The sequence below is a fragment of the Anoplopoma fimbria genome, chromosome 4 (assembly GCF_027596085.1).
Source record: "Anoplopoma fimbria isolate UVic2021 breed Golden Eagle Sablefish chromosome 4, Afim_UVic_2022, whole genome shotgun sequence".
In the NCBI taxonomy this organism is placed as follows: domain Eukaryota; kingdom Metazoa; phylum Chordata; class Actinopteri; order Perciformes; family Anoplopomatidae; genus Anoplopoma; species Anoplopoma fimbria.
The window spans coordinates 9,317,896-9,338,148 of NC_072452.1; the positions used below are offsets into that span (position 1 = coordinate 9,317,896).

Consider the following 20,253-nt stretch of genomic DNA (forward strand, 5'->3'; position numbering starts at 1 on the left):
GAAGGAAAATAAAGGGTCAGTGAGTTATGGTGGGAGCAGGCAACCACCAAATGCCATTACACGCCTCCAAAACTGACATGGAGTATAAATGTTTATTTTAATTTCAGATGCAAGTATATTAAACATGTTAGGGGGTAAATATTTACAATAAAAGTTGCGTAACACACAAAAAGCAGGGAAATGCAAACAGTCAACAAAATGAATACGACAGAAGCACGGAGCGCTAGCAGTTTATCTGAAGGAACACTCAGAGAAGCAATGAATGATTGTCAACCAAAGGAAGAAAAAATTAAATATGAAATTCAGAGAAAGTCCACACAAAACATGAGCTTTAACCCATTTCCAAATGAAACCAAGATTAAAAAAAAAAAATCATGAACTCCACTTAAAACAGAGTGTGATGTTGCATCGTCAGTGTGAGCTGTGCTGGTGCGGTGCTTGGTGAACAAATTAACCTCACTAGAGTGTGAGGTGACATCACCATTTTTAAGAGGACACGGGGAACTTGCACTTTTATTATTTTACTGTATTGTACGTCCAAATGCCTTGGACCTTGTGACACGTTTTCAACCGGTGTATGCTTACACAACACCAGCTGAATAATATATACAAACTCTATAACACCCAAACCATTAGCCTCAGCAATGAAATATGTGTCGTCTTTGTTCAAGACTCCTTATATAAATGTACAATTTTAATACCAACTGCAAACGGTGGTAAGAACGGTTACAATGAGCCCTGAGGAAATGTATGGATGTTAATGTTTTTATTATGACTCCATCTCAAATAAAAGCTATGCAGCAGAGGCATTTTCTAATTATATATTAAACAACAGCCACACTGATCAGAGGACTTCCCCACCCACGACGAGTAAAGCTGAATCACAAGCCCACAGTCACTGCAAGTCAGACCATACGGCTACCGTCATACCACTTCACATCTCCAAATCACATGGCCTGCAAGCTTAGGATACACAATGCGGGGCAGGGTGAGGCGATGGCACAACCGGGATGTGAACTGTTGAGTCGGGATTTCTGTGAGTTGCACAGTAGTGTAGACTATGCATGTTGCTGTTCGGTTTAATTTACTATTTTACATGAGCCGTGGTGGCGGTTGAAATGAAAAATAGAAACAAAGCACATTTCACAGTAGTATATATTTTTTGTTTGCTTTTTGTCACTGTTTTGTTAAATACATACATAGAACAAGACAAATGGCTTCTACAATGAGGAAAATCTTGCTGGTGCAGTCAATCACAAAAAAAAGAAAAAAAAAAAAAAAAAGAAAAGCTGTTCCACCATTGATGAGTGAATTGTTTTGCTGCTCAAATGGTTACATCAGCCAACAGTGACTTTCAAGCTACGTGAGGCCTTTATTACATTATGGAGAAGTTATGGGTCACAATCAAGAGTTCGGTTCAAGAGCAACCTCCACAGTTCCCTTCACCAGCAAATAATAGACCTTCAACAGTTTGTTTTTCTGTGTTTTTTTTCGTGTATCATAGATTTTTATTACCATTCTGAAAACTGCCTATCTATACAATTTACCCACACTCACCCATCCATAATCATTCAACTGCTTCTGTCACAAAAAAAGGAGAAGAAAAAAGAAGCAGTCATCCAACTCAAAAGCTATAAAGCCGGAAAAAAAACCACTATAAAGTATTACATACTTGAGAAAGATAAGCCTTTAACTCTGCAGGCATTTTGCAAATGAGTTTCAATGAATAAACCTTTTTCAGAGGTGCTTCTTCGTGAGGATGCTCTTATTACTGACAGACTCCTCTCTCTACTAGAGGTTGTAGTTGGACCATCCCCGCTGGACTCTGTGTACTACGCAAAGTTGAAGGGTCCGAGGTGAGTTACAGGAAGGCCAAGGCTGTCCAGAGGAGCACTGGGGCAAAACCTTAATGCTTACAATAAAAAGGCCAAGAGGCCAGGGACAGAGGAAGAGGGCCGGCGCAAATGGTCCTGGAAACGCAAAGAGCTCCAGGGAACTTCATCCTTACTTGTGAAGAAATGTGCTGTATCAAAAGTAGATCTGCTTGGCATGTGATGGATTCTGCTCCATGGGGCAGTACGGACATTTCAACCTGAGGACGAGAAAGGGGAGTGTAAGAAGAGCAGGAATCGGATTGTTAATTTAACGGACCATATCGGTTGTTTTGGCTGATTAAATTATCAATCTGGAACGCTTTATATAGCTGGCCATTTTCTGAAATGAACTGTGATTTCTTAATTTACAGAAAGCCAATGGCTTTCCATTAATTTCACCACAATACTGCAGGCTTAAAACAAGCATCCTTTAGGAGAAGTGGCCCAGCTAAACATTACATTTTTAAGTGCAAAAAAACAATAATTTCAATAGTTCTATCTTTCTATTCCTTTTCTAGGTTCCTCTGGTTAACAACTTGAAAACAATAAGATAAGATAATCCTTTATCAGTCCCGCAGCGGAGAAATGTGCAGGCTTACAGCAGCATAGAGTAAAGTGCACACAAGAGACATAGTAGAAGAAAGACAAGATAAAAAGTAAAAAAATTAAAATAAAAAAAACCAAGAATTATAAATAAGCAATAAAAATAAAATTATTAATCCTTAACGAGCATGTAAGAGTTAAATACTGTGATCCAATATAACACAACACAAGGTTTTTTAACCAAAGCTACAAACACAACCTTATCCTACCAATCAATGAATCGGTCTCTACTGCGGACTTACTTCCCAGCGTTAGTCAGTTTGTTGAGGGCATCTCTGGAGATGACATGGCCACAGATGAGCTTCATGGGAGGATTGCTCTCTGAGGTTTGCTGCCTGAGGATCGGGCAGGCGAACACTGAGTGGTACCAGCACTTCTTCCCAAGGTCGATTTCAATCTGCAGGAGGAGACATGATGTGAATCAACTAAATGGTGAAATAGGTGTGGAAGATGCCAAATGGGAAACCAGAGCCACTTACAGGCAGCTCATCTTTGTGCGTCCAGACTCCGCTGCACTGTCTCTGCTCTATCACCTGCTTGATGTTCATCAGCACTGGCAAGGCCATACAGCCTGATGCAAAACTGCAGAAAAATGGACATGGTAGCATTAATTAAGTCTAACTATTGTTGAGATTTTTTAGCACACAAGCTCAAATAAGACAACATGGTGATGGCACAGTTAAAACTGAAAAAAGTAAACTGATTAATTGTTTCAGCTTTGAAATAATTGTGGATATTGTAAATGGAATGAGAGATGAATCTTGAGTGTGTTGTCCTTGGGTTTGTCACCTAACACTGAGTGGAGACTCCACAGAGAGACCCAGTAAAGCGCAGGCATCCCTGGTGAAGATGTTACAGATCTCGGCCCACTGATTTGTCTCCAGCAGACTGCGGTACGGAGAGTTATCAATGCCATGACGAAGGTACACCAGACTGCCCATCAGTATCTGAATATCTGCAGGGACAAAAGTGCAGGTGTGGAAAACCACTAAATCAAACATTACATGAGAGTTTGTGAGGTAAGCCTCAGAATAATCATGTATTTGTCCTAAGAACACCTTTGTTCTTTCTTTGTTGCAATTAGAGGCAGAGTCTCTAATTCTTTCAAGGTTAAGAAAAACAGTGAAACACAACTCAAGTTAAGCGTCTTTGTGTGTTTGAGTGTCACAATGAGGCCACTGCATGCTTTCTACCTCTCTGGTGCTGAGAGGCGAAGGGCTGGAAGTGCCTGGCATACTGCAAGGCCTCCATTTGGTTGTTGATCCCCCCACCGAGCAGGCTGATAAAGTACAAGCGGTGCAACTTGAACTCTAGACTGCTGTTCAGGTCCAAAAGGCGCTGCCGATTCGTCACAGCCCATCTAAGAAGACATGAATAAAAACAGTCAACTATGTCGATAGTGTTCATTTTATCATCTTTATATGTTTAAAAGGGATCCGTTTGGCATGATCAAAGTAAACTTGTTCTCAATTGAAATAGAAACTCCTCCAGCATATTTGGACTTTATAAAAGTGGTAACCTCTAATAAGTGGCCAGAAATTCCAGAAATAGGAGTCACCCGGATGGGAAAAGTTGCTGAAGTATTTTTGCAAATGCCAAACAAGTATCTCGTTTATGGAATTCTTCCAATGCTATGTTGTATTGATAAAGGTTTTTGTACTTTTTGTATTGCATTTTATCATAAAGCAGCTAGAATGTCTATCTTCACCAAGGTGCGAAAATAGTCCTTTTATTCTCTTTACAAGGATGATGACCGTTTAGACACAGGTAATGGGAAAAAGAGAACATACTCTAGTGCCGGCCTGAGGTCCTGCATCCTCAGAGCTTCCAGGATTCTGTTCAGCTCCAGGAAAGGCTGCTTCATACTCATATCTATAACTACACCAGACTCCTGGAAAAAAAGACAAGTTTATTTTGAGTTATGAATAATTCTTACATTAAATATCCTAATTAAAAAAAACAAGGATTACACTAGATTTGGAAGGCCCATATTGTTGCCTCAATTTGCATTGATACATTTCAGATTGGAATCATCTTAAAGCCATTCAGGGTGAATTTTTTACCAAAAACATATTGAGGGCTTCATGGTTACTTACCTGGCAAAGATCCTCTGCTACACTGAGCATTCCTTGTCTGTACAGGTGCTCCACAATTGTCTCACTCAGATATTTCTGTCTCTCTGGGGTGTCCCACACTGTCTCTGCCACCACAGCACTGATCTCTGCATCAAAGTTCTGCAGAAAAGCATGTCAAAGGTTAAGTTTAAGTATCCCCAGTGTGGCCATTGAATGTTAAATAAAGTTTGTCTCCCTGTCCTTACCCTGTCAATGGCTTTGCCCACTTTTGAGACACTGCCATGGATGTCCTTATGTCGGGAGGCTAGCATCTGTACTGTTTCTTTGATATTCTTACAACACTGTGCCATCGTCTGAGATAGGACTGATAAGTCTGCATCTTGTACTCCTGCAAGAGAGAAAAAGGGAAAGTCTTTACTCCGCATATCTAAAATATTATGTGACCGATTAATTATGATAACAAACATCACACTCCATTTCAATTTAAATGCAAAGAAATTTAAACCGCTATGAAAATATCTTCATAGTGTTCAGTCCCCTTGTGTGCATCAGTTTTTCTTACCAAAAGCAACTAGCTGTCCTCGTATCTCGCAGACGCTGCGCAGGAGCTCGTCTAGCCTCTCCTCCGACTGGTGGCCGTACATGACGAAGCGATGAAGAACTTTCTCCAGCTCCCGCTCAACACAAGCACACTGTTCCATGGTTTAGACTGGAACACGCACACACACACAAAAACACCTGGATTAAAGAGGGGGAGAAAAAAAAATAAGAATAAGAAAAAACTACAGGTCAAAGCCATTCCTTTTTAGAAAAAGCACCAAACAGATCATTAAATCATTCTCTATAATTGTACCTTTATGCAAGGCATAATTAATCATTTTTCTTACAATCTCTTTAAATGATTTATTAAGATTCGCAACCAAGATATGTACTAGGTGCGACTTTTACTGTTGAAAAATAAACCCGTCAGTGCACTGTCATGGCAACACTGTTTTAAAAACAACCTCAAATGCAATAGTGATATCTTATCTTATCTGATGCAAAGATCAGGCTGTCAATCATTCATGTTTTTGTTTTTCTCTTTAAGGTTTAGTTTGCAGCTGCAGTGGATGTAACACAAAATAAAATCCTTCAACATTTAGATTGTGGACCCATTTAAAAAGATGTAGGCTCCCCTCCCATCATGTCAACACTGATCATGATGACAATCCCATAGTAGTCACACAGCTGTGACTTGACCCAGACAGCCCTGACAGATGTGCTACAGTGTTTTGAAAGGACACGTGTGCAGCTGGTAGACACTAGTCTTTTATCATGTGAATAAAGGGGGCAAACAGGTCCAGTCCTGCCCTGATTAAAAGTTTGCAAGGCCTTTAGGACGTTGACTGCAGGCCCCCTGTGCTCTGCGGCCTGCTGTTTACTAACCCAGCCCCACTGGCTGCCCACCTCACTAACTACATATCAACCCTCAGGTTAGGAAGGGGAAATGGGTGTTTGTTAGAGCATCTGGTGCGACTTCGGATGGCATTTCCTTCTAGTTAGAAAAACACAAAGTCATTGTTAGGCATTGCTTTAGTGCAGAAAATGTCCACCTAGCAGTAAAGCTAACAAACACAAACCCCTTAAACTCTATTTTAATATATAAATAACACCTTTCATACCAGTATTACTCCACATACATAACGCCTCTATGTGTTTAGACACGATGCAGTCATTTAGTAGAGTAAGCAGTCTCTCCCTCGACGTAAACAAACGGGGTCTAGCTACGTTAGCTCGCCAAGCAGCTAGCAGCTACTCGGCTAGCAGCTAGCAGGCTAACACAGCTAGCTAGCAGCTAGCTGTGTTAGCCTGCTGCTCGCTGACAGACAGGGTGACAACCAGCGTGTCTTCTCTGTTCTGCACCACCCCGACATCTCACACACATGTCGCATTTAGCTGAGTTATAAGATGTGTTTAAATAACCACCACTCACCTATGCTGCTAATTAGTTAGCAGACATTAGCGTTAGCCACTTGCCTGTTATGGCAACACTTCTCCAGCAGTCGTGACGCGGAACTTCCTGTGTCGCATTCAGCCGCGACTGGACCCTTTCAAAATAAAAGGGGATTTTGGTCAACTGTGGTGGAGCAATGCCTTATATGTTTTAATCCCATTATATGTTTTTAGTTTACTTTAGTTTAGGTTTTTCTTTATTTTTTTTATTTTTTTCTACATTGTAGATTAATATTGAAAACATCCAAACTATGAAGGAACACATATGGATGTGTAAACAAACAAATGCTCAACAAACCAGAATATGTTTTATATTTCAGATTCTTCAAAGTAGTTGCATGAGATGGTGTGTCCAAACTTTTGACTGCTACTGTATATTTAATCCTATCATATGTTTTTAGTTTACTTTAGTTTAGTTTATTTGCACAATTGAAACATAAAAAAATAACATTGATAAATTATATTACAGTGCAGGAAGAGGCAGAAAGCCCACTGGGCTTATTTGAAGCCTCCATCTATATAATATTTTTAAAAAATCACAATACTATAATGAATACAAAAAGAAAATACATACAGTACCAGTGAAAAGTTTGGACACACCTTCTCATTCAACTACTTTGAAGAATCTAAAATCTAAAACCTATTGTGGTTTGTTGAGCATTTGTTTGTTTACCACATAATTACATATGCGTTCCTTCATAGTTTGGATGTCTTCAATATTAATCTACAATGTAGGAAAAAAATAAAAATAAAAAAATAAATAAAAACCATTGAATGAGAAGGTGTCCAAACTTTTGACTGCATTGTAGATTAATATTGAAGACATCCAAACTATGAAGGAACACATATGGAATTATGTGGTAAACAAACAAATGCTCAACAAAAGAGAATTTGTTTTATATTTTACATTCTTCAAAGTAGTTGAATGAGATGGTGTGTCCAAGCTTTTCACTGGTACTGTATATTTTAATCCTATCATATGTTTTTAGTTTAGTTTAGTTTAGTTTATTTGCACAATTGAAACATAACAAATAACATTGATAAACTATATTACAGTGCAGGAAGAGGCAGAAAGCCCACTGGGCTTATTTGAAGCCTCCACCTCTATAATATTAAAAAGAATCACAATAATATAACAAATACAAAAAGAAAATACATATGGTATGAAATATTGTTGAAAAAGCATGTTATCTATGTAAAGTCTTGATCCTTAGAATAATCAACGCTAGTATAGCATGCACATCTATGCAGTGGAGTAAACAAATACCATATTAAATGTAGTTGAGTTAAAGTATACAGTAGCAGTCAAAGTTTGGACACACCTTCTCATTCAATGGTTTTTCTTTATTTCTATTTTTTTCTACATTGTAGATTAATATTGAAGACATCCAAACTATGAAGGAACACATGGAATTATGTGGTAAACAAACAAATGCTCAACAAACCAGAATATGTTTTATATTTTAGATTCTTCAAAGTAGTTGAATGAGAAGTTGTGTCCAAACTTTTGACTGGAAAGATAAAGTATAAACAATACCTCAAAAATTGTCCATCCCTGAGATTCAAATATTGCTAAATACTAGAATCAGTGGAGGAGGTACTCAGATCCCCTACTTAGTAGTACCAGTACCACATTGTAAAATCACTTCCTTACAAGTAAAAAGCCTGCATTTAAAAAAAGAGTTAAGAAAAACTACTCTCAGAAAATGTACTTAAAGTGTAAAAAGTCAAAGCAATCAATTTTGTTCAATTTTTGCAACATAATTTAAGAAAAAAGGCAAAATTAAGATTAAATGTACTTAGTTACATTCACCACTCAGTATTAGACATGTGGCTCATATAAATCTTGGCCTTAAAGAAGAACTAGGTCAGTTAAAAAAAAAGATAGATTTGAAATGGATCTTATGTCTATATTTTTTCTGTTTGTCATAAAATACGAGCGTTTAAATAGCCCATCATGAGACTGAACCCTGTTTAGCATCATATCCCACAAATAGAACACAAGCAGAAAAAGTATGAAGAGGGTTTATTTTTCTACACACATATGAAAGTTACATTTGTCTGCTTGTAGACGGGCCCCACAGCGTATCGTTAATGCACAGCTTTATAGAGTGTTGCATTGCTGAGGGCGGGTGAGGTCTTTGGACTTGAGCAGGCTGGTGTGACTAATCTATCAGTGATGTAGACTGAAGCTCCCCATTGCTGAGGTGCTCATCATTCTTTCCCTATGAGTCCTCCACCAGTCTACTGTGCTGCCATTAACCACAGAGGTTCAAATATATCAGCACTCCTGTGCTCTTTAGATCACATCATACCCAACACGGAGATGCATGTTGTCCTCTCCAACCTTTTGAACTTCATTGGTCTGAACAATCATGTTTTACACCTTCACTCTGTGTTTTTCAAGTAAAATCAGTTTGCAATAACACACAATCAGAGAGTGCTTACTGGATGTTTTGTAATCCTCCATCCTCTCCTTAGTGAATAAAGTTCATAGGGATGATGATTTATGTTTCCCATGTCATATGAGCCTCTAGTAAAATATTAAAGTGGTTTATAATCTATTAGGAGTTCATACAGCATTAATGAGGGAAAAAAAGAGACGATATCTAGCTGTTGTATAGCTCTGTGAAAGAGACAACTCCACTAAGGTCATGGACTGAGTTCCTATTTTGGCCAGCCACACTAATGATATGTGCACTTGTATTGTATTGGCCATGTATGACACTTCAGAAAGAAAAAGGGGACAATTTACATATGTATGAAGCCATACTTTTAATAGATAGTTGACTCTTTAGTGTTGTATCAACTGCTTGATTTGACAGATATACCCTCAGTCACAGCCTTATGCAACATTTAGTCAGACAATCAAAGAGTTTCCATTGGCTTAATCACTGAGAATGAATGGTAATCTCATGTGGTGTTAGGTTTGGGACAGAGGGTTTATCTAAACTCCCTACCATCAAACATGCCCAGACAGTCACAACGTGGCTTAGAGGGTCCTGCTATTGTGGCAACAATAATAAGTACAGTAAAATAGCATTATCACTTTTGAGCAGACGTTTGGGCGTATGTTCTCGTATGACAGGAAAGCTTAAAAGTGAATTTGAAGCTAAAAATTTTCACTTGCGATAGTGATCCTGGAACAGAATATATCCAGACATGAAAGGGAAAAACGTGACTTTAAACATGTGATAGCACCTTACAGAGTGTTGTCGGCTACCATGCACAGGAGTTCTGCATGTGAGCTGTCAATGTTGAGTGGTCTATGTTAACCTTTGACCTGTTGTACCCCATACACCTTAAAGTAGCATTCAAACACACACATACAAACACAATCATACATACGTTTACCGCACCCTCAATGTTAAGTATAACCTCATATGTGAGGTTAAGTGGACAATGTGTGGGCTGTACTTCAAGCTTTGTATTTCCCCTTTCTGTCCCCACCAGCGTTCCCAGGCAAGCTGCTAAAACTATGGCTATCTGGCCCTGATAGTATGGGCCTATATATAGCTGAGCCTGTGACTGATCTGGCTGTAAGTGTCAGATTCCAGGCACACTCATCCATCCTGGCCAGATCAGCACCTGCTGCTAACTATAAACCCACCCACCCTTCCAGCGCCGGCCCCCTAGCCCAGCTCACACAGGAAAGCTAATGTCCAACCAAACCCCAGCCCGAAGAAAAAAAATGATCCAGGTTAGACTCTCTAAGCAATTTCCCTGAGGCCAGCTCAGAGGGGAGGGGCAGAAATAGAGATGGGAGCATTGGCGGATGTAATGGGGTCTGAGTGAGATGCCTCTCTTTGCTTTTTCTATTCAAGTCTGATACATGGCAGTGCCTTTTACATTCTAAAGTTGTCTAGCCAGTGTGGCTCTGCAAGTCTGTGCTGCACTGAGCTGCTCAGTCCCGAATCGGGTCTAAGAGACGTGGAATGTGCTGTGGATTTTGAGAGACAGTTTGGTGGATGAGGGGCAGATATTGCAACACAGAGGAACTCCATGCCCTTAGGAAAGCCTCATCATTGGCCAAAGGTACAGTAGCAATCGTTCTGTCTTTCTCTGATTGCATGCGGAGCAGGTTCTCTTGTCATCCTACACCAAGGCAAAGTGGAAAGTTAAGATAAAGGGCATGCATTTGGCGGAGCTAATCCAACCAATGTCAGTTTCCATTTAAAATGAATTAATCTCAGTCATTGTTATTCAAAATAAGTTGCACATCATGATGAAATCTTTTCAGCTTTTAAGCACATGTAGAATATTTCAACTGAATGTTTTGGTCAACCTACAGCGGGATGTTGGTATTGTGTAAATTTAAATTTGTTGTTTTTATGGAGATACCAACAGTTATATTTCTGTTCCTAACCCCTTTTGAGGTTTACAATATCTCCATATAAATGGCTGGTAAAGTTTGGTAATTTGAGGGTTAAAAGTTTAATTTGCTGTTGGACAGCAAACAAAACAGAAACAATTCAGAGTTTAACCTCTATATTTTCTATAAATAAACTTTTACATCACAATAGTATTCATCAGTGTAGGTGACCATATCTTACTTCCAGTCCAGGAACAGAGCCCACAGCAGACCAGAGAAGCAGACTGGACTGGCCACAGTGAGAATTTGGAGCCTGTGGACGAGCGATGGACAGCTGGACTCTCCAGGGGGACAGCTACTCCTTCCTGCGCAGTGCACCCCGACACAATTTTAACCTGTGCCATCGTGACGGCACCCCCAACCACGTTGAAATCTTCGACATCATCAACGCCCCTAGTCAGCGCAGTGCCATTTCCGAGACCACCTGCCTGTGTGACATTTTTGGAGACGACTGTGACTCGTCGTCTCTCTCAAGCAGCCCTGCTGTAAGGGCTGTTGTCCCTTCCCAGAGGGAGGTGGACGAGACGGACGCTGCATCACCTCTGGTGGATGATCTGAACGACTCCTCGGGCTCTTACCACACTGCACCGGGCTCCAGTGAAGGAGAGGAGGGCTTTGAAGATTCAAGAGAAAGGCTTTACAGCCCCCTGTTGCAGAGTGAGTCTTCAGAGAGTAGGCAGCTGGTGGGTGAGGGACTGACCTCAGGGCTTCCAGAAGTTTCTGAGGAGAGAAGCCCAAATTTAGAACCAGAAAGTAAATCACCAATACCTCAGGTTATTACAGCAAACCCATCGTCATCAGTCCTGAACACTGGTGCAAGCACCCCCTCTCCTGGACATAATAGCCCCTTTACCCTCAGTACAGAGGGGAGAGCGTCATCCTTGTCTTCTTCCTCAGTTGATAAAAGATGTTCACCATCGTCACCTAGTCCTAGACAAGCTCACTCAGAAACGGATCTAGGAAGAACCACTCTCACTTTCAAAGATAGACCTCAGTCTGAATCTCCAAGTCCCTCCCCTGAGCCTAGGAACTGTGTCAGCTCATCCTCCTGTGAGTCAGTGAACACCGAGCTGTTACCAGAGTTCAGGGTCTCACAAGGCTCCCCTGAGCCAAGGAGCTGCAGCTTTAATCAACCTAGCAGTCCCTCACCTGAGCCCACGTCCCAAGATTTTTCTCTAGATTTTACAGAATCAGCGTTTGATTCCAGAGCCACACTTTCATCTCCTTTACCATTATCCAGTATTACAGAGTTATCATCCCTGTCGAGAGAAACACTGGCCTCTCCTGAGCTGAGAAATAGTCCCTACTCCCCGGATACGCAAGAATCATCTCCTTTTTCGGAGCTCAGAGGGAGGGTCTCCCTGCCTGATCTCCTCAGCAGAGGCTCCACACCTGATATTGAGAAGACCACTGAGCCGATTTCAGATTCTTCCACTGCCGGAGCAGACGCTACGTCTACTCCTGAGAGTCAAGAAACAGGAGAAAGCGCTGTATCTACACCTGCCCCCCGACACACACCTCCCTCACCTGTTATTTCAACAGCAACATCTCCTGAGCTTGTGCAGAGTAGTGTCTCACCTGAATTGACAAACAAATCTCCCTCACCTGGCCTGCTCTGTCCTGCTTCTCCTGCCAAGACTGGGACAAGAACTCCGTCTCCCGACCCCTCGCATAAAATTAGACACATTTCAACACCTCCTGAGAGCAGGACCCAGGTGTCTTCACCTGTGGTAAGGTATAGCTTATCTCCATCATCTGAGGTTACCAGCAGCTGCTCTCCCACAAAGCACAGGCATACTGCTCCCTCACCTGATATTAGGATTACAGCTTCCTCCCCTGAGGTCAGTAGGAGAGAGTTGTGTTTTGAGGTGGAAACAACACCAGTATCCACTTTCCTAGATCCTCACTTTGACTGTGCCTCATCAAGAAGCCTCAATTCGTCTCCTCACATCACAGGGATTTCTTACTCTGTTGTTCAGCCCGACGACAGGGACATTTCAACATTTAACGAGCTTTCTCGTCTCTCCACCCCAGAGCCTGATAGGACAATTGTGTCCCCTGAAGCAGGGAGCCCTACCCCGAGCAGAGACAGTATACAGAGCAGTATAGCAGAGTCCACCAGTTTACCAAGAGATTCACCTCATATATCGGACTTCACAAGCTCTGTCCTGCAGCCTGAAATAACTCAGTCGCACCAAACAAGGTATCAAACACCTTCCCCTCAGCCAGAGCATCACACTCCTTTACCTGAGCCAAGATATCAAACCCCTTCATTTGAAAAGTATCAAAGTCCCTCGCCTCAGCACAGAAGTAGAGATCCATCACCTGTTGCCCCATCTCCTGAGCAGAGGTATCATCAGCATTCACCAGCCATCCTCTCCACTGAGCACAGCCCTCATTGTACCCGGCCTTCTCCTCCTCTAAGATATACACCTGAGGTTGAGGGGGATTCCTCATCAGTTGACATTACAGAAAAACAGTGCCCAACACATTTGGCAAAAGAGAGTTTGTCACCTGCATTTAAACAACAGAACACAGAGAGAGAAGCAACACCAAAGGAGGCAAACCTTCAGGATACCTCAAGTTTCCCAGAGGAAAAACAAACCATTGGCCCCACCTTTGGTCAGAAAGAAGACTATAATAATAATCTCCCCATTGAAATAAAGTCTCCCTCTCCTAATCTTCTAGTCTCCAAGGAAAGGAGTCCAAGTATTTCACCTGTACACAAGGCTACAACCGCCTCACCTGTGCAGAGACTGGAAACCGCAAAGCCTCAATTCACTACGTGTTCCTTAACTTCTGAAAGCAGCAGCTCATTAAAATCAGCCTGTACACCTCAGCCTTCGAGAAGACAGCTGTCAGCCAAAGTTAGAGGAGAAACCACAGAGAGGACAACAGAGGACATGGCCCACCATGTAAACAGAAGGCGGACTCCCTCTCCGCCACTCACCAGGTTTACACCTGTCCACATCATAGCTCCTGAGAAACCATACAGACAGTGGCAAAACAGTAGCCGTAGCCCCTCCCAGGTTGTAGCACCCTCACCGAGTGGTAATTTAAAGAAAGGGGTGACAAATCGGGAAAGCCCCAATGTTGCCTATGTTGACAATAATAGCCAGGCCCATTGGGTCAGGCAAGGAAGGCAATTGGAGATAGAGAGGGAAATGCAGCTGGAGGAGGAAAGGGAGGTAGCTAGGCAGAGGCAAATGGGTAGGGAGATGGAGAGGGAGAGAAAGAAAAGGGAGGAGCGGGTTCCTGAAAAGGGGAAGGGTGGGCAGGGGGACGCCAGTTACAGAGGGGAACAGGCTGAGCTGTCATTCAATGCCAGGAATAGAAAAGGGCCTGCAAGTCGCAGTACAGCTCCCACAAGCAGAGAGACCCGCCAGGGACTGCCAACAGTGCATTCCTATTCAGAGAGCTTACTTGCCAACAGGCAGCTACAGCAACAACAGAGTTTGCTTAGACTAGCTTCCCAACAAGACAGCAGAGGCGGTGCTCCTAGCAGAGGCGGTGGTCCTAGCAGACGGCGTCAACCTCCTGCACCACACAACAAGAGCAGAGTTCCTGGACGCGTGGCCGCAAACAGGCCCTGCCGGAGTTCCAGCTCCAGCATGGGAAGTGAGCTTGATGAGGCAGACGATGAGGTGAAGTGGTTCACAGACTTGGCTTTCAGCAGCCTGTCAAGCCCTGAGGTAGATTACCTTGACATGTACAACTCCAGCCACCGTTCATCTACCAACATTTCTCAACCATCTACACAGGAGAGCCCAGCTGGGGTCAGTACTGCCTGGCCAGCCTATGCTGACTTCAGGGGTTCTGCTCCCAGGCTGGACAATGATGAACTCTACTTCAAGCAACCACCTGCATACTACTCAGATGGCCTAGATCCATCAAGGCGCTCTGAGATGGGCAGTTTTGAGTGTGTGGATGTGGCAGTGGAAAGAGAGGACTCAAGGAGGGTGAGAAGAGGAGTTCCAAAGAGACAGATCCAGCTGAAAAGAAAGGGTAATGCTGAAGGGAAGCAGGATGAGAGCAGTGAAAATAGTAGTCCTGGGTTACCAGTGATGGTGGAAAGCCCCTCTCTAGAGACTCATTCCAGAGAGACGTTCATGAGACAACACAGTACACCAGCAGCAATGCAAGAATGCTATGCTTCTGAACGCAGCCCTGAGCACAATCAACAAAATGAAAGAAAATCCAAACTCCAGAAATCTGCTTCTCTGGATGAAACATGCACTAAAACCAAGATGGCCACCTGTCTCATCAAGAGTGTGTTGTCCAAGAAGATGCAGAGTGTTGACAAACAAGCTGATAAGCAGGAAGGAGAAGAAGGGAGCGCCGATTTTGAGGAAAACAGACGACCAACAAAGAGCGCAGCGGCACCACTCAAAGAGTCCCCACAACCTGACTCACATAATCTTAGTTCCAGTCTTCAATCAGATTACAGTCTTTCATCTGAGGGTCTCCCTGTGAAGGCAGAGCGGAGCACAAAGGATGAAGCCAAACCATCAAAAAGCTTTGGAGCGAAATCCAGTAACAGGCCAAGTTCATCCAGCAGCAACCGAAGTGTTACCTTTTCACTGACCGAGAGTGAGGAGGCAGATTCTCAAAGCATGAATATAGCCTCATCAAGGTCTGAAATCAGATCAGAAATGGAGGTGCCATTTGAAAGTAAACAGTCGACAACTGGAGTGCAACCATTATATGACAGTGAGACATGGGACGGAAGGGAGGGTGGTGACTCAGCAAATGCCACTGCCGGGAACTCAGGAGCTCCTTCTGCCACTGGAGCCAGCAGCATGCAGGTCAGGGTGACAAACAGAGACCAGGAATGTGAAAACACTGAGGACCATAAACAACTGCAACAGGGCGCCAAGGGCGCTTACATGTCACAAACACAGGAGATTACACTCAGAGCCGTGGAGAAAAAGAAAGCCTCCCTAAATGTCTGTCTCACACCTGAGGCAGAGACAAAACCTGGGGCTTCTTCGCCAGATATCAAGGAGGAACGGCAAGACACCAATGTAGGTGAAAAAATAGACGAAGAAGGAAATGAAAAAAATAATTTTAAGGTCCCCATTCACAAAGTTAGAGATGTGAGGCGGCTTGTAAAAAATACATATAATCTATCCTTCAAGGCAACTAGTGCTGTAATGCCATCAAATGTGGACAAAGAAAGGATGGACACTTCAAATGAGGATAGGAGGGAAGAAATAAAGGAGGAAAGGAGGGAGGATGTCATATCACAGGAGAGGGGGGTAAGGCAGGAAATAAGGAGGGAGGAGGAGTTCAGGGTGGAGAAGAAAGAGGAACAGAAAGAGGAGGTAAAATACTCAACCTTATCACCACCTCTTCAGAGCAAAGGAAGTTCTCTGTCTCGTCCACAGCCGATGCAAATACAATACAAGGCTGTTTGGTTGAAAGAAGACAAAAATAAATCGTCATGCAGCAAGAAAGACTCAGAGAACCCAGGTGACAAACCCCAGGCTGCTCAAAAGCTCGTCACACAGGTAAGCAGAGAATCACCCAACGCACTTGGTTACACAACCAGAGATGCAGCAGTTGCAAAGTCATGTCAACATGATGTATACATGGCAGCGGGAAAACAAGAGACTATGACGGAAATGCATAAAGTGTCGGACAATGAGGACAAACCTGTGGTGGTTAAGACAGACAGAAAACCTCCCATGCTCGGGAGCCTCCCTAAACTGCCCAGTAAGGAAAGAGAGGTGTCCACTGCTGTAGTGTTAATAAGAGATGGATCTAGTAAGACCAAAACATCTGCATCTCCAGCCCAGGAAGAGATTCCTACCCTACTCCAAGCCCCAGCTGCTTTGCACTCATCTGGACCCACTACAGCCCACAGTAACCGTGCTAGCAGTGGCCACTCAGTTTCAATGTTATTAAAGGAGAAAGGCTACCAAGCTGACATTGGAGCAGTGGTGGGTGATCTGAATGGACCTGGGACTAAAGGGGTTCCACGTAAGCATGTGAACTGCCTAGAGATCCCCCTTCAGACCACAACTCCTTTAGATGGAGGTCGGCTCGAGTCTCATAGAGAGAGGACATTCTCCTCCTCATCCACCACGTCTGGCCCCTCACCAGCGTCTGATAATACAGACACCTTTACAAAGACCAGAGAAGATGAGGGTGTTAGCATTAAGCCTACAGTAAAAGAAACACCAAATCAAATAAGTGCTTCTCCACTAGGGAATACGCAGGAGCAAACACCACCTCCACCCAAACACAAGGAACCTGGAGATTTTGAAGCAGTGAAAAGACTAGATCCAACTGTCCCCCCGAGGTCCCCTGCAGTAAGGAGATTCAGACCACAGCCTATTGAGGTTAAGTCGCTGTCTAAAGAAACACAGAAACAAGAGACACCCACAAACATTACAGGAAGCAGCAGGCCTCAAACCATTGAGGTTAAATCTATAGCTAAATCTTCTCAAAAGCCAGCAGTGCCTCCAAAACCAAGCTGCAAATTCAAACCAGCAGATTTAGGAGCAATGCCAAGTGAAGTGCAGAGACCATCAGCAACAACTGTGAATCCACAAGGTGAGGAGAGGCCTCAAACAATTGTTGTGTCCTCACCGACAATCTATAGAAAGATCTCCAATGAGTCCACGTCAACGTCAAACTATCCAAGGAAACTTTCTGTGTCTGCAGTATCCAGCCTCAAACCTCCACCTTGCAAAGCAACAGCAACCACCATCTCCAATCTCTCAAACCAGTCAACAGCATCACCAGAAACAGGGACATCTTGTGACAGAGGTCAGCAGCAAAAGCCAGGGGCCTCGCCTCAGAGCTCTAGATATACACAGAGACCCACAACCTTAGCTACAGCTCCGATAGCAGCCACTGGGCCAGGTTTCACCTCAGCTCTGGGTCCATTCTCTGACCCCAAACCAAACCCTGTCTCCGGACTGGAATCGACTGGAGCCAACCAGCCAAGCCTGCCAGCTGTTGTGGATCCAGCCAGCCAACCCCAGTATCCCAGGATGACATACCCTCATGAACAAGCTATGCCGGTAACTTCAAACGGTACAAAACAGCCTGCAGCTGTTTCCACAACACAAGTGCCAGGATACACACCCCAGCCATGCCGCAGGTCGCTGTCCAGTGAGCGCTCCCAAAGGACAGATGACCTGCGTTTTTATGCGTCAGACGACCCTCCGAGCTACGATGAAAGAGAGAGCTTCAGTCCCCTCATGCTCCCAGATCTGACGCCCAGGAGGTCAAATCGCTATCAACCCTCCCGCCCTCCTCCCTGCTCCTGCACAGCTGGCTGCCCTTCCCACCCTGGTCTCACCCCTCCTCACCATCACCACAGCCCCCATAACCTCACCCCTCCTGCCCCTCCACACTCTCCAGGCCAGGCGTTGCCTTACCAGGTGGCTCAGCCCCCTCTCCGTCTCCACCAGTGCAGACCTGACCCTCAGCCGATGAGCTACCAGCGTGGCTCTCCCAAATCAAGTCCTCTTGGTCCAAGTCAGCCAACGGCCATGTACCAGCCTCTCCATCAGCCTCCTCCCTGCCCTCCCCACCCCTCACTCATGCAGACCTGCCCTGCTGAACGCCCACTGCAGCAACCCCAGCATATTGACCCTCGACGACCCCATGTCCACAGATCTCCCCAGCAACAGCTGCCAGGCATGGCTGGTGCTCCTTACAGCGATCCGGGCCACAGCCACTCTCCTGGCCTTCCTCCTATGGATCCCCAGTACCTGTGTGGACCTCAAAGCCTGGGGCCTTCCTATGGCTCTGAATATGGGGGTGACAGCTCCAGTTTGTACTCAGAGAGTAACTATGGACAGACGCCTCGCAGAGTGCTCATGGATCCTGAGACAGGGAAGTATTTTTACATCGATGTGCCTGTGCAGCCCCTGAGAAAAATGTTGTTTGACCCAGAGACAGGCCAATATGTGGAGGTGCTCATCCCACAGCAAGCAATGTCACATTCAGGCCTTTATCCTCCCTCAGCAGCCCCCTACACATCTCTCCAAAACCCCAACATGTACGCTCCTGCTCCACAGTACATGCCCTATGCAGCTCCTCCTCCCCAAGCCCATCCCCAGGCCCAGCCTCAGCCACCCCGGTATCCTGAGGCCTCTGCTGCTGCGACAATGCACCCAGGTGGGCCTGGAGTCAGCTACAGGAATCCCTCTGGTCAGTCCAAGCCAGAGGCCCAGAGACATCCACAGCTGGACCAGAGCTACCTGGAGAGCATGTATTATGTCCCTACAGGGATGAATGCAAGCCCCAATCCCACCCCACCAGACTATTACCACAAACATCCCCCAAACCTTCCCCCAACAAGGGGGGAAAGGTCCTGAAATAGAGGACAGAGGCCGCCGTCCTGGAGCCTGTTGGGTTTTAAATACACAGTGTATAAAGGGGGAGACTAATGTTAGCCCGTAATGTTATTTGAGTTTTCACATTGCAACTGAAGACAGCAATTCTTTGGTTGTTGTTTATTTGCTGCTGCTTGTTCTTTGCTAGGCTGCTTTAAAAGCAGAAGATTTATGATTCTTGATATAATAGTTTTAAAAACGCAAGAGAGGAAGAGATTTTTTTATGAGATGTTCTTAAATCTAAAATGATCTATTACAATTTTTGTCACTTTTGATACAGGCTAAGAAGATAAGTTCACCAGTAATGCTCAGGCATTACAAATCAATAGGTTTAACTGACGTGCGTACTTTAACAACAAATATCTCCAAAAAACTTGAAAACACTGTTTTAAAAGAACCTCATATTTATTTTATTATTGTGTTACTCTAACATTGGGTGAGTGAGTTTGTGCACATGATGTCTGCAACAACAATGCTAATAAAACATGTTACATATGAATTGCTCTGCTCTCCTATGCCTTCATCTATTTATCTATAGATTATTTCCTTGGCTTCCCTATCTCTGCAATTATTTATTAGCCAGATCATGTAACTAGGCCTTCGGTGTCAAATACTGAAACAGTCATGCTAATATAGTCTTGCAAGAACTTCATATTAAATGTTTTTTAATCAGTAACTGCATTGGACATTGTATTCATTTAAGAAAAAAAAACAATGCAATGCATTATTTTCAGGAAAATACTGTAATGTATCAACAAATTTTATGAAGTAAGTGGTTTTCATAATCAATGGTAAACCAAGCAGTGAGAAATCTGACTAGAATGAACAATACAATTAGAGAGTAAGTTTAAAAAGTTTTAGGGGCTGGCACACTACATCACTACATCAATACAACAAATTTAAACATGTATACCATATAAATGAGCTTAGAGAGAAACATATATTAGTTTCGACAATCCATGAAACATTCTTATTTCCAATTA

At 43.6% G+C, this 20,253-nt stretch overlaps 2 protein-coding genes across 3 annotated transcripts; one reads left to right on the plus strand and one right to left on the minus strand.

The window, feature by feature from the left end:
- Positions 1-85: 85 nt before the first annotated feature.
- rmnd5b (required for meiotic nuclear division 5 homolog B) lies at positions 86-6,649 on the minus strand. Of its 2 annotated transcripts, none has more exons than XM_054597502.1 (10): positions 6,569-6,649; positions 5,115-5,290; positions 4,798-4,940; positions 4,574-4,711; positions 4,268-4,368; positions 3,671-3,837; positions 3,267-3,432; positions 2,957-3,059; positions 2,720-2,874; positions 86-2,092 (listed from the first exon to the last, which is right to left on the minus strand). In XM_054597502.1, the coding sequence occupies exons 2-10, from the start codon at positions 5,251-5,253 to the stop codon at positions 2,029-2,031; spliced, it is 1,176 nt and encodes a 391-aa protein (XP_054453477.1). In that variant the 5' UTR covers positions 5,254-5,290; positions 6,569-6,649; the 3' UTR covers positions 86-2,028. The 2 variants fall into 2 exon arrangements, with proteins under 2 accessions (XP_054453477.1, XP_054453476.1); XM_054597501.1 differs by having other exon boundaries at positions 6,525-6,640.
- Positions 6,650-11,182: 4,533 nt separating this feature from the next.
- On the plus strand, positions 11,183-19,252 carry si:ch73-43g23.1 (serine/arginine repetitive matrix protein 2). Its single transcript, XM_054597238.1, has one exon. It carries the CDS (start codon positions 11,183-11,185, stop codon positions 19,250-19,252), a length of 8,070 nt encoding a protein of 2,689 aa, XP_054453213.1.
- The last annotated feature ends 1,001 nt before the right edge of the window (positions 19,253-20,253 follow it).